This window comes from Balaenoptera acutorostrata, chromosome 9 (assembly GCF_949987535.1).
Source record: "Balaenoptera acutorostrata chromosome 9, mBalAcu1.1, whole genome shotgun sequence".
In the NCBI taxonomy this organism is placed as follows: domain Eukaryota; kingdom Metazoa; phylum Chordata; class Mammalia; order Artiodactyla; family Balaenopteridae; genus Balaenoptera; species Balaenoptera acutorostrata.
In genome coordinates this window covers 10,765,056-10,779,341 of record NC_080072.1, presented here as the reverse complement: position 1 = coordinate 10,779,341, position 14,286 = coordinate 10,765,056, and the positions used below count along the sequence as shown (strand labels likewise).

At 53.0% G+C, this 14,286-nt stretch overlaps 1 protein-coding gene across 1 annotated transcript; it reads right to left on the bottom strand.

Annotated features, from left to right (window-relative positions):
• Nucleotides 1-3,454: 3,454 nt before the first annotated feature.
• On the bottom strand, nt 3,455-13,920 carry PRPF19 (pre-mRNA processing factor 19). Its single transcript, XM_007174458.2, has 16 exons — nt 13,671-13,920; nt 11,856-12,005; nt 11,598-11,674; nt 10,712-10,853; nt 10,555-10,628; nt 10,335-10,397; nt 9,405-9,446; nt 9,203-9,277; nt 8,781-8,856; nt 8,578-8,687; nt 7,165-7,320; nt 6,858-6,927; nt 6,542-6,627; nt 6,088-6,258; nt 5,835-5,940; nt 3,455-3,604 (listed from the first exon to the last, which is right to left on the bottom strand). The coding sequence occupies exons 1-16, from the start codon at nt 13,687-13,689 to the stop codon at nt 3,507-3,509; spliced, it is 1,515 nt and encodes a 504-aa protein (XP_007174520.1). The 5' UTR covers nt 13,690-13,920; the 3' UTR covers nt 3,455-3,506.
• Nucleotides 13,921-14,286: the final 366 nt, after the last annotated feature.

Here is a 14,286-nt window from a genome sequence, read left to right as displayed (position 1 = left end):
GTGGCCGCCTTGGTCAGTGCTCCAAGGCCGAGCAAGCTTCAACAGTGGACGGACAAGGATGGGTTTGGGGACTGGGTCCTCAGGCACGAACGATCCAGGAATGGATCGTCAAAGGGGCCAAGCTCATGTAGGATGCAATAAGCATTAATTACAAAAATTCATGAGCCTAATAAGGGTCCAGAATAGGTGAGCCCTTTAGAATCTACCAACTGAGCCCTACTTCCAAAAGGTTCACCTACAAGACAGCTGAGCTGAAATCTGGAGAGACGTAGCAGGGATGACAGCTCTCCGTTCCATTCTGGCTGAAATAATGAAGTCTGTCATCCATGCCCCCCCAGCCCTCCCCGCCCCCGCCTTTTGTTTCTGCGGAGAGACAGAGCCTGGGCTTTGGTCTGAGCCCCAGGTTTGAATCTGTCTGCCCCTCAGCAGCAGTGAATTGAATGCCAGCAATGAGTACACGGTCCTGCCCTCGGGAGATTAAAACCTAGTTATGAGAGACAAATGCATAAACACCTCCAAGGTAACGTGGTTAGAACTACGCCAGAGGCACGAACCCGGGCTGAGTGAGGGCACTCGCCTGGCAGGGCAGTGACCCTGGGGAGAGCAAACAGTGCAGCAGTAGAAGTAAAAGTAGCAGCAGCAGCAGTTGAAATGCGTGCGGCATTCATCACGCCCATCACTGTCCTGAGCACTGCCCACACGCTAACCTGCTTAAGCCTTACAACACCCCTAATAAGTACACTATCCCCGTCTTCCAGATGAAGGCACTGAACAGAGAGGAGTTAAATAATCTGACCGAGGCCCCTCACTGCTAAGTGCCAGAGCTGGGATTCAAAGCCCAGAGTCTGTCCCCAGAGTCCCAGAGCCTATCTTCCACCCTGGACTGCAAAGGGACATGAAGCCCCAGGGGGGTGCGGGAAGCTGCCCAGTTGCTGGACAGCTAAAGGCAAGGTTGTTTCAAGCATAAAATGAGAAAATGTACGTATAGTGTCTGGCACACAGCCCTTCTGCCCATGAGAGAGGAAAGAGGGCAGGAGATGAAGGCACTGCAGAGCCTCACGATCCACATACCAGTCCTTCTAGGGCAGTGGTCTGGAACTGACTGGGGGTAGGGGCGGGACTAAAGTCCCTCTGAGATATACTCTAAGCCCCGCCCCCAATGCACATCTGCATGGATACAACACACGCTTCACACAATCTGAGGGGGACCACGGTGCCCTTTCCAACCCACAGGTCCCCCAAGAACCTTTGTCCTTACGTCCCGCAGTTTCCAGTTTTCCTGGAAACGAAGGCAGACCTTAAGAATGCATATTAGTATCCAGCCAGAAACCATGAGATGGTTTGGTGCTGTGCTGGCCCCAGGACACCCCCAGGGTCCTCAGCCACCCCCACCCTGAATTATGCTGATTCACCACCAGCAAACAGCAGCGGACAGCTCTACAGGTCCATCTTTCACTCAGCAGTTTCCCTTCTCCTTTTTGGTCCTGCTTCAGAACTATGATGGGTCTTTTCTTAAGACCCATACTCTTTTTTTTTTTTTTTAATTATTTATTTATTTATTTATTTATGGCAGTGTTGGTTCTTCGTTTCTGTGCGAGGGCTTTCTCCAGTTGTGGCGAGCAGGGGCCACTCTTCATCGCGGTGCGCAGGCCTCTCACTATCGTGGCCTCTCCTGTTGCGGAGCACGGGCTCCAGACGCACAGGCTCAGTAATTGTGGCTCACGGACGCAGCTGCTTCGCGGCATGTGGGATCTTCCCAGACCAGGGCTCGAACCCGTGTCCCCTGCATTGGCAGGCAGACTCTCAACCACTGTGCCACCAGGGAAGCCCAAGACCCATACTCTTTTCAAATCACAAGAAATACCCCAAATTGGCTGAGGATACATAAAATTAATATCATCACACATTGAGCCACGCCTTCAAATTGGTACTACTTTGGTTGGCAAATGTGGGAAAACTTCTAAGTCTTCCAAACGCTGGCTTACCACTCCACTCTTGGAAAGTTACCTGTAAGAACTAACCTAAGCTAGCAAAAGGCTGCATGCTTGAAGGTGCTCACTGCACACTGTTTACAAACAGCTAAAACTCTGGGATGTTTTCCAAAAGGCGAGTTCCATGGACACCAGGGGTTACACACACATACACAGAGCCTCTCCTTGTCAAATATTTATGAGGAAACTGGGTCCGAAAGTTAAATGGTTTCTTTGCCGGAGTTTCAAGGGTTTTACTAGTTAAGAGGCATTCTGACCCTCCTAGAAGACACGGCACGCCCGAACCGACTTGGCCACACGGCACGGACACAGCAAAGCACGCGTGGAGGGCTCTGCTGTGTCAACATGGATTGCTATGCTTTGACCCCACCGCCACCCCAAGGGGACACCCCATTTCTTGGCTCCCCTCCCTGGCGCGATTCCTTACCTACAATCACTGCCTCCCACCTTCTCACTTCTCTCGCCCCAGCGCTCTACTGGGACCGCTCTTCTCAAGGGTGCTGATGATCTCCCGGGGCCACACCCAGTGGCGCCACACTCCGGCCACACTGGCCTCCTTCCCCTGCTCCACGCCCCTTGACCATTCCAGCCTTAGAACCTTCCCTCGGTCTGCAACACTCCACCTCCCCTTTAGCTCCCGTCAATCAGGCTTCAACCTAAGTGTCATCTGCAAGAGGCCGTTCCTGACCACCCAAAGCAGCCACACTGACCACCCTTATTTCCCTAATTAAATAGGGCATTCGCTGATCTTTTGCTTGTTTACTGTTTACTGGCTGTCTCCCCTGGAACCAGTTGTATTTCAAATCTTCAAACACCAGCGCTACAGAAACCCTTCTGATTCAAGCTAGTCTGGGACAGATTTTCTGTCACCTCGGACTGAAGGACTGAGGAATCCCTCCTGACGTGCTGGCAGCTCCTCAGCTCCTCCCCCTCCCTTCCAGGCTCACGTGGGAGCCAACCCCACAAGGCAAGTGATGTGAGACCCTAGAAACACAAAGTCAAGGCCTGCAGGGATGTGGAAGAGTCATTCTGGCAAATGGCTTGTAGATTTCTTTTTGTTTTCTTTATTTCTGTTGTGCAATCGAAAAAAAAAAAGGAACGATGGGCATCCTGGTGGTCAGAGTCCTACTTGGTGCCCCTCCCCTTGACTTTCCCTGCTACAGACGCACAGAGGAAAGTGGCTGTGTTTGGTGTTTTCTTTTTTTAATGAAAACTAGATCGCTGCTTACAAAAACCTGCCTGAGCACTTGGCCCAGCCCCTTCACAGTGCCCTTGGCTCAGCCTCTCCCCGATGCTGCCCCACGGCTGCTCCCAGCGGGCCGGAGGCTGCACAGATGAGGGCGGTCCACGCCACCGCGGCTCTCAGCCCGCCGCCCGGACCAGAGGGAAATGATGCAAATGTCCCGCCCCATACACCCCCCGCCCCCCAGTAGTCTCTTTTCCCCTGCCCCCCCCCACCCCCAATGCTACCCCACTACTGAGATGAGGCCCAGCTCCTGTCAGGAGGGCCGGGGCCTACAGGCTGTAGAACTTGAGGCTCCTGTCCATGCCTGTTGAAGCAATGAACTTGGCGTGGTGCCCAAAGGCCACCCCCGTGGTCAGGCCGCTATGCTCTGTGGGGAGAGACAAGAGACAATGGTGAGGAGGCTTTTCTTCCTCGGGGTCTCAGCACTGACCCCTGCTGATACGCTCCCAACCCATCCAGCCCTCCCCCGTCAGTGTTCCTCATCCTGCGGGCCCCTGCCCATATGGACCTCCCCATGGCCTGTCAACCCCCGAGGCCAGGGCTCTAGTCTGACCCGCACAGCACTGAGCTCCAGGGCCTCACTCGGTGCTGGCCCACGGCAGGCCCCTAGGTTTTTTGCGGCTGGGCTGAGTGGAACGCCAGTCTCCCCCACCTAAGCTTTCGGAGCAGCTACAATTCGGCTCTGCTCGGCTCGGTTCAAGTCCGAGAACTGACTGGGAGCTAGGCTGGTGGGTATGTATTTAGTTCTGACTCCCTGTGTGTAACTGGAATAGTCTATCAGCTGGTTCTAGCTCATGGGGTTAACTCCAGGAAACTTGGGCCCCTGGCACAGGGCAGGGCTGGGGCAGGGGCAGAAGAGGCTGGGCAACCCTCCTCGCCGGGCTCGGGCAGTTCATGGGCATCAGTGCAAATTCCTAGGACCACAGCCGGCCACCAGCTCCCCACGACAAAGCCACCCCGTGCCCCCAGCCCTCCACTCCACCTAACTCTGCTCCAAATCAAAGCACCAGGGCCCAGGGAAGGCTAAAACTCGTGGGCCACACAGTCAGGCCTGGCCACCTGTGGAACACACACACTGAGTGGAATCTGGGGCGGGAGAAGGTGCTGGCGCCCTGCCCACAACCTGCTAACGAGGACAACAACTTCATCAACAAAGACAGCAGCAGCTGCCGTTCACTCCGCTCCCGAGGGTGCAAGAGGCACCCTGTCACCATGCAGCACCTCCACAGCACCAGCTGGCACAATCTGCAGTGTCAGAATGCCCATTTAAAGATGAAGCCATGGGCTTCCCTGGTGGCGCAGTGGTTGAGAGTCTGCCTGCCAGTGCAGGGGACACGGGTTCAAGCCCTGGTCTGGGAGGATCCCACGTGCCGCGGAGCAACTAGGCCCGTGAGCCACAATTACTGAGCCTGCGCGTCTGGAGCCTGTGCTCCGCAACAAGAGAGGCCGCGATAGTGAGAGGCCCGCGCACCGCGATGAAGAGTGGCCCCCACTTGCCGCAACTAGAGAAAGCCCTAGCACAGAAACGAAGACCCAACACAGCCATAAATAAATAAATAAAAATAAAATGACTAAAAAAAAAAAAAAAAAAAATTAAAGATGAAGCAACTACAGCTCCAAAAGGGCAAGTCACATACCTGAGGCCACACGACTATAGGGAGGTTGCCAACCGTTACCCACTGTCTCAGCGTTTCATTACTTAAGGCACTTAAGTAATTACTGGTGAAGTCACTCTACATCTGCCTTCCCAACCTGACCAGAAATTCCGTTAGTGCAAACACTGGGTCTGCCTTATTTACTGCTCTAATCCCACCGTGGACTAAGACGTAATACTGAATGATAGTAGCAAATCCTTCCTACGTGCCAGACACTGTTCTAAACGCATATATTTATGTGTATTGCTATTTTGTATTTATATATTTACACATTATGTACATTTGTATTTTATATGTTTATATATTTATATAAACTCATCTAAATACATGTATACATATATGAACTCAGCTAAACCTCACAACAACCCCACTGGGTATGTACAGTCCTCCCTTGGTATCTGAGGGGTGCTGGTTCCAGGAACTCCTGCAGACACCAAAATCCACAGACGCTCAAGCCCTTTATACAAAATGGTGTAGTATTTGCATATAACCTATACACATTCTCCTACATACTTTAAACCACCTCTAAATAATTTATAATTCCTAACATAACATAAATTCTATGTAAATAGTTGTAAATATAAGGTAAATGCTACATTAACAGTTGCCAGTGTGTGGCCAATTCGAGTTTTGCTTTATTTTCGATCCACAGTTGGTTGAATCTGTGAAGGATCAACTGTACTATTATCATTCTCCAGAGAGGTTAAGTAACTTGCCCAATGTCACACAGCTTCAAGTGGTAGAGCCAGCATTTAAAGCCAAGCAGTCTGACTCTTTGAGTTCATTGTCTTAGCCATTAAACTCTACTGCCTCAGATAGTGATTAAAAGCGGCCTTGGCAAATGCAAGCCTACCCCTAGAAATTCCTAACACAGTGAGATTTTCCCACTTTCCTCTGGGCCAGGGCACCCAGAGACCTCAGGATCCCAGGGCCAGCCTCTACCTGTAAAGTGAAGAATCTCCGTCCACTGTTTGCAGATGTAGATCTGGACATCTGTGCCCCCAAGGGCCAGGTACGTACCGCTCTGGTCAAAGATCAGTGACTTCACCTGCCAGAATCAGGAGAGGTCGCATGAGGGGAGCAGAAACTATGAGCAATCGGGGATAAACAGAGGCGGTTTAGAGTAATTCAGTGAATAACCGACAAATGAGGAGGAGAGGCGACCAAGAGAGCTGGGGGGAGGGAGGGGGCGCACCTCAAAGTTGTTATCCAGCTGCAATGTCTTAAAGTTCTTAAGTTTGCGCAGATCCCAGAGCTTGACAGAGGAGTCATCAGCCGCCGTAGCCAGGTAGTAGCCGTTCTCGGAGAAGGCGATGCTGGTGATGGGGCCCGAGTGGCCAGGGAAGTTGGCCACGTTGGTGCGCTCCTACAGTTGGGGGGCAGGGAGTAAAATGTCACCCATTGGTCAGGGGGAGAAAACGGAGCTCATCAAAGTCCTACTTCCGAGACGTCCTCTTCCCTCCTTCAGGGAGGACAAGCAGCAGGACAGCAGGGCTGGACGCCAGACCACACCTACTGCGTGACACGCACACACAGCCACTGCCCACTCCTGGGACACCCCTGGGGCCAGGCGCCATCAGCACTTCATCACACTGCACAGTTGCAAGAGCTCCAGCCCTGGGCCGCAGATGGAGGCCACCACGTCCTACCTTCAAGTCCCAGATCTTGATCTGAGAGTCCATGGTTCCTGTCCCGAAAATGAGTCCGTCCGGGTGGAACTGCGCACAGGTGAGAGCTGTGGAGAGGGGAGACGGACGTGCGTCAGAGCCCGCCAGGGGAGACTAAGCGCAGCAAAGGCAGGGTCCTCACTCTTCCCACTGCTTACCGGGCTGGCACCATGCCTGGCGCTCAGCACGTACCGGTGGTGAAGTGTGTTTTTAGAACAAATGAGCAAATGACTAAATAAAACATTAAAATACACAAAACGTAGCAAATGAAGAGCCCAGCGCTTCCGAGGCAACTTACAGCAGCCAGAGGTTTCATCGGTCACCTTGGTGAGCACACGTCCTGTCTGGATGTCAGAGAAGGCCCAGTACTGAAAAAAGAGAGACAACGGAGCCAGTAAGACAGTGGGTCCCCAGGTTCTGGTGGCCCCTCAGGAAGGCAGAGACTCTAGTCCGGCAGACCCTGGCAAGGCCAGCCCCTCTTGGTAGAGGGAACATTCTCCTTTGGGTTCTGGGGAACCGGCTGGGGTTGGTAAGATGTTCCCTCCTCCCAGGATATAGGAGCTTGGGGACCAGGAGCCTCTTTGGGGCCCTGGCTGGGACCACACCTGGTCATCAGAGGAGCTCAGGAGATAGTCACCAGTGGCGTGGAGGCTGAGGCCTGTCACAGCACTCTCATGGGCCCGAACAACCTGTACACAAGAGGCGTTCGGAACAGACCAAATCCTGATAGTGGCATCTGGGGAGGCGGAGAACACCAGCTCCTAAAAGGAAAGCAAAGAGGCAGATGATCAGAGACAGAGAAGAGATGGACCACAACCATCTTACAAAAGAGGGCTGGGGACAGCCACAGCCCCGCCCTGCCTGGAACCACCCATCCGCCCAACGATGCCTAAGAGAGCCCAAGGGTAAACGCTATTAGAATGGGAAATTAAACAGCCTTTGGCCAACGGCGGGAGGCCCCGCCATCTAGTGGTAAAAAGGATAACTGCACCAGAGGGAAATTTCCCATAATCCTTTTCCAGGACCAGAGAGAAATGTGGCTAGTGCAATTGAGAAACTGAATTTTAAATGTCAGTTTACTTAAATAGCCACATGTACCTAATGGCTACTGTCTGGGGTGGCAGAGGTCTGAACAGTACCAGGCCTGGAAGGGGCTGCAAGGGCATGTTCCAGTGCATCCCACACTTAAGGATTTCGGGGACAAGCTAATTCTCAGAAAAACTTACGTGGTGTCACCAACCAATTATTTTGGTTAGTTAGGACATTAAAAGCTATAAGGTAAAACCAACTACCATCTTCCATCAATGCACTTGCATAAGAGAAATAACATATTAACACGCAGTAAGCAGGAAAACAGTGCTTCAATTTGAATATATCTAGTTTAATGAAAAATTCACTATGTTATTTTTCTATTTCTAATTTCCTTAAAGGTACAGACCAAAGACTCTGGGAAGAGCTGATCCAGCCACTTGTCCTACAGTCCCAAACTGCCCTAGACTTAAAAACTCAAATCCCATAACGTCATTAATCTGGTCAAACGAGCTGCCTACCCTCTAAACCAGCAGCTCTCCATCTGTTTTAACCCAACCACTTTCAGCGGTTAACATCGTTTTCACCCTCAGCCTGGAGGACCGTAGGAATACAGACCCATCTGTCTTCCTCAGATACATGAGGCAAGATTCTGTTGAGCTTTGTTTACTATAGTTTGTATTATAAACACTATAGGGTTTTTTTCCTTTTCCTAACATAAAACATTTCAATAAATATGCTTCTCAAACTACACAATTCCTTTCTCCCCCGGTTTGAAGGCCACGCTTCAGGAGCTCTGACACAGAGTAGAGGGCAACCCCGTGACCCCAAACCCGGCCCCTAACTGCCAGAGCTAGAGAGTCGGCACTCTTTCTCAGGCCCGTGTCACTTCACCAAGGAGGCAACGGGGTGGGGGTCTGGTCCTGGGACCCTAAACCACTGAAACAGGGCTCAGGAATGAGGGCTGAGGGTGCTAGGAGAGCCCTTACCTGGGAAGGGTGGAAGACCACACTGGTGACTTTCTTGGTATGGCCTTTGAGGGTGGCCAGGATTTGCTCAGAACTCTTGTCGAAGACGACGACATTTTTATCTGCCCCACCTGAAGAGGACCAAAATGAGATCCAAAAATGCGTCAGGCCCACCCAAGTCCCTCTGCTGAAGAAGGTACTTTTGTCCCCAGGCCCGCTCTCACCAGTGAGGATCTTGTTGGTGTCGGAGGGGCAGAGGTCCAGGGCAAGGATCCCGGGAATGCTAGCACTGTGCAACCCCTGTGCAGAGAGAGCCACGTCAAACCCAGTCACGGCCGAATCAAGGCAGGCCACAAAGCCACCCAACTGTCCTGGCCCCGGCCCCAGCCCCAGCCCCAGCCCGGGGAACATAAGTGACTTCTGTTCCTCATCCACTGCACTTGGATTTCTGCCTGGATGCAGTAAGTCCCTCATATGCTATTGGGAAAGCCAGAGCTGGGCAGGAAGAGAAGCCTGACAACTCAGCAGCCAAGACTAGAAACGGGGCAGGGCCAGAGGCCCTGGCGACACTCCATGCTGACCTGCCCCACCCCAGAAACAGCCTGGGAGGGCCCGGTCTCCAAGTCTGCAGGACTCCGCCACTCACCACGTGGGATGCCACCTGCCGGTATTTGCTGAGCTCTTCCGGCTTCACCAGCTCCTCAGGCACAGTCTTCCCTCTCTGAGAGAAAGAAAAAGCCCCCCAAGAAAAGTGGCAGTGAGTGCAGGACTCGGCCATCCCCCCTCCTCCTAAGGGGCCAGCCACCTCCTCCAGGCCAGCTCCCGCCCCTGACCCTGGGAGGACTCACCTTCTTCCGCTCTGTGGTTAGCACAGTGGCCTTGTCTTGAAGCTGGGGAAGAGAGAGGGGAATACGCTCAACGTGAGACATTATTTTGCCAGGAAAACAACACGGTGAATGCTGGTCACATCTACGCTTTCACAAGCATCACCAAGAACTCATCATCTGCCAAGCTCTGTGCTAAAGGCTTCTGTGCATTATCTCTTTTTACTTTCATTCCAACCTTATGAAGTGCGTGTTGATGACACTATTTCACAGAGTAGGAAATTGAGCCTCAGAGAAGTGAAGTCACTTGCCCAAGGCCACAGAGGCAGTAAATGGCACGGTTCCCAGACCATGCCTGCGCCACTAAGAGGAGAGCTGAGATGCATGCTGACAACCTGAATGGCTTGGAAAAGACACACACTATCAACTCGTACTAAGGAGGATCCCCTGAGTGTAACAGAGCACCGGACTTGGACTCAGGGGCCAGCTCTGCCTCTTGTGAGCTGTGCCTTTGAATCTGGACCTCACATTCTTTAGATTCTTCACTTGTAAAATGAAAGTTATCACTCCTGTCCTGTCTCCCTCAAAACAAAAAAAATGAAAACATGTAACAAAATGTTTTAGTATCTGCAAAGAACCCTAATAAGAGCAACAAACGGTACTTAACAGTAATCAAAATCTTTAAAATTCCCACAAGTCTATAAAGTAGGTACCATTATCCTCACTTTAGAAGCAAGGCAAATTAGACACAGGACTGGTTAAGTCAGCCCAAGGTCATAAAGCTTATAACCGGTGACATCAGAACACAAAGCCAGGCAGCCCAGTCGGAGTCTGTGCTCTGCACAACTCCACTTCATCTCCAAGTGGATGGGATTTTTACTCATATTGGACTCCAGGCAGATAGTGAAAAGGGAGGGCCCATCAGCCTTCCCACCAAGTGAGAGCACGACATACCTTCTGAATAATCTCGGGGGTCATTCCCACCAGCTCGCCCAAATCCATCGGCTCGCCTGCACCCTGAAGAGCAGAAAGGTGAAGGTAAGAGGAGCACAGAAATGCCAGAGACCCTTGCAGAGGAGGGCTGTGTGAGCCACCGCGCGCGTGCGCGCGCGCACCCACACACACACACACACACGCGCACGCGGGCTGCTGGCGGCGCTGCGGGGACACTCACCACAACACTCGGCTGGGAGCTCGGGACAGCCTGGGGCACGATGAGACCAGCCTGCGGTTTCAGGGTAGCCAGAGCTGGGAGAGAAGACAATGTCAGAAACGGGCTATTATAAAACAGGCGCAGCCCAGAGTGGGGCATGGCAGGCGAGAGGCCATACCTTCTCGGGCAGCAGTGACCTCCTTGGTGAGACGGGCGATGACACGGCAGGCGGCATCGTGCTGGTACAGAGCGTGCGACAGCTCTTGGCGGGTGGTCTGCAGCTGCTGGCGCAGGGTGAAGCTGTGGAGCATGACTGCGTCCTGGGAGAGGGAGACGCCACTGTGAGGGGGCACGGAGGTGCGGGGAGCACCCAGCAGAAGAGTCAGCCCTTGAGAAGAAGACTAGACCAGTACTGGTGACCCAAGCAAGACCTGAGTGACCCTGAACGCTCTGGGAGATGCTCCCGAGCTCCTACGCACGCCAAACCCTGGGCACACAGACAGCAGTGGGAGCCAACTCCTTCCCATCCCCATCTTCTCTAATTTACCAGCACACCTCAGGTGTCATGCCGTCACCTCATCAAAAGGGAATAAAATTGCTACAGCTGCTATTTATTGATTGCCCTCACTGTGTCAGGCACTACGCCAGACAATCCTCAAGATGTAGTCGTTCATTCACATTTTAGAGCACCTACTATGTACCTGGCGCTGCTCTCAGTGCTGGGGCTCTATCGATGACTAAAATAAGCCCCTGACATCGTGAAGTTTATACTCTAATCTTATTCTAATTCTCCCAAAACCCCGAGAGACAGGCACTAATCCATGTCAGGCGGTCAGGAAAATCAGGACTTGGACGCGAGCAACGTGCCCAGGGACACGGCAAGCGGGCAATGGAACTAAGCGTGGAGCCCAGACCAGTGTGAGGTCAACAGGCAGCCTCCTCCTCTGCTCTCACCCTCCCCTCAACAGAGAAAATAATGCTCCATGCCTCCCACCCCCACGTCCTAGTCCAGTGATCCCCTCTCTTCAAGTGGGTAAGATACCAGTTCTCTTCCGGGGACTTACCCATTCATCCTGCAAGGCCTTCAGAATGGCCGGGATGCTGGTGGCGGAAGGAGGCTTGGGCCGGATTGGGTGAGCAACTGCAGAGAGAGGGAAGTGGATGCGAGAGCCCATAACCCGGGGCGCTCCATCGCTCCCCCCCTCCTTCCCCTTCAGCTGCACGAACAGGCCACGGCCCCTCCCTGAGTGCGCGGGCGCCCCCTCCCGCCCTCCCAGGCTGTGGGCAAGGACGGCCCCGGGGTGAGGCCAGCCGGCAGGCACCTTTGATATCAATGAGTTGCTCCTCGGACAGAGGCTGGTTGTTGATGGGATCTGTGCCGTTCTCTGCAATATACTTCTCAATGAGCCGCCGCTCGTAGACGTGATTAGAGACGGGGGACACACACGGGTGCTCTGGCACTTCATTGGAGACTGCGGAGAAAGGCAGGCAGTGAGCTTGGGGTGGTGAAAGGGCCACAGGGGTGCTTCCCCTACTGCTGGCCTCCACAAGACCACGCGTCCCTACACTCGGCTAACAGGAATCAAGACGTGACACCAAGCCAGTTTTGGACTGTACCCAGCACATTTTCCAGCCACCTAACTAGCGTCGCCATCAGTCTCCTGACAGTCAGATAGTCAATAAATAATTATTACAGGACTACTAAACGCCAGGCACCTAGAGAGCAGTCAATAATCCCCGCCCAGCTCATTTCTGAACAAAGATGCTTAGGCACCCATTGTACCGCAGGACAGGGAGATACACACGAGGCCATTCAAATCTCAAGCTAGAGCCTAGATGGATTCTCACACAAAGAAATTACAAAGCGATCTGCCAAGTGCTATGATAACAGAAAGCATTTACATGGTGGTTAGTAGGTGCCAAGGGCGACTGTAAACATTCTCCACCGATTAACTCATCCTCACAACAACCCCCAACAGAGGTACCATTTACACCCCTTGAGGACAGGGATTAGAGCTGGTCTCTGCCTTCTGGAACAATGCAGATGCCCAGCGGGCACTCAGTAAACATCTAACCGAGGAGCAAATGAGAGGAAGGATGGAGCTGGGAAAAACAGAAAAGAGCTTTCTCAAGATTCAAACAATGAATGTGAAAATACTTTGCACACCGTCATTTCTTTAAGGTGTAAGGTTCCTTTTTCTAGTCTCATTTCCTTTCGCGCCTTCTTCCCTTTGTATTGGATTTATGGAGAGGTTCTGAGAGAGTAAAGGGCTTGAGAGTTAGGAAGCCAAGAGGGAAACAGATGAGAAACTAATACCCGGATGAACAATGAGAATGCAAAACATCTGCACGCCTCAATACAACACCTAAAGGAAAGACAGGACAAGGCATTTGAAAAGAGCATGGATTCAGGGTCAGAGAACCTGGCTCCATCATGCAGCTCTGCCACTTACTAGCTGTTCTGTTTTACAAAAGCCACATTCTCCTTGAGCCTTACATCTTTATCTGTAAAACCGGATGTTTATTTCTGCTTTGAAGAATTCTTACGAGGATACAACGAGATCACAGTCTTGGAAGCGCGCTGTAAACCAACAGAGGCTTTTTAAATGTGCACTGTTTTCATTAGTCCTACAGTCAGGCTGGGAGCTAGAGTCCTGGCTTCCAGCCGTCACTGCCTCTAACCTACTGTGCGACTTCTGCAAATTGCAGAAGCTCTGCCTACCCAAGCGAGGCGCCTCAGACAACACCCAGTGCCAAGGCCTTCATTTTGCAGATGGGGAAACTGAGGCCCGCATCCCTGCGCCAGCGGAGGCAGATCCTGCACAAGCCCTAGGGTTTCCTGTTTCCCCCGCACCTGCTCCCCTCTATCCAGGCCTCAGTTCCACTGCGCAAACGAGGTGGGTGGCCTCAGTGCTGCCTACGACAAAACGCTTGAGGCGTTATGTAAACTGTGAAGCGCAGCGCAAATGCACCCCACGCTTAAGGAGGAGGACCCCCGGGCTGACAGGCCGCCGCCCTGCCTCCCGGGAGCCCCGTTTTCACCTCCGCCCCAACCCCGGCGTCGCAGCGGCCCGCATATCCTCCCGCTCGGCTCTCCGGCCTCCTGCGACCCGGGATCGGCCCCAGCCGACACTCACTAGAGCAGATGAGGGACATGGCGCCGTCGCTGCGTTCCAAGGCTCCTCACACCAGGCTCCGGGATCAGCTTCCGAGCCTCCGCGGGCCACTTCCGGTTCCCCGCTGCTTCCGGGACGCTCCGCTGCGAGCGGGGAGCAGCCCCGCCGAGGGACGCTCGCGTAGGGCTTCACGTGGGACCGTAACCGGTCGCGCGCCTCAGCCTCTGGCACTTAACGGAAACTGCCCTTTCCCAGAATGCAATCGGGCAGGAAAGGGCGCGCCAGGAAATACTCGGCTATTTCCGGGCCCTCTCGGCTCGTTCCGTAAAGCGCTCCCAGGGGCTAGGAAAGGAGAGCCGAAACTACATTTCCCATGATGCAGTGGGACTTTAAAGCCAATCAATTCAGCTACACCCTTTTGAGACCGGAGCTGGCAGGGACCGTGAGGCCGTAGTCTTGCAAACTTTGGTGTATGCGAGAATTTCTGAACGAACTTCTTAAAATGCATCTTCCTGGGGTCTACTTTAGAGAGTCTGCGTTGTCATTGCGTGCCCCACGTGATTCTCGGGCAAGTGTTTCTCGGAATACGCTTTGAAACACCCAGTGAAGAAGGCGCAGATGCAGATGGGTAGAGAAA

Excerpts from the sequence above, each read along its gene's own strand:
- PRPF19 (XM_007174458.2), bottom strand. Across the intron at positions 10,629-10,711 it reads GGTCACTGCTGCCCGAGAAG|CTCTGGCTACCCTGAAACCG; the intron begins GTATGGCCTCTC and ends CTTCTCTCCCAG. Across the intron at positions 8,688-8,780 it reads CACCAACAAGATCCTCACTG|GTGGGGCAGATAAAAATGTC; the intron begins GTGAGAGCGGGC and ends GGTCCTCTTCAG.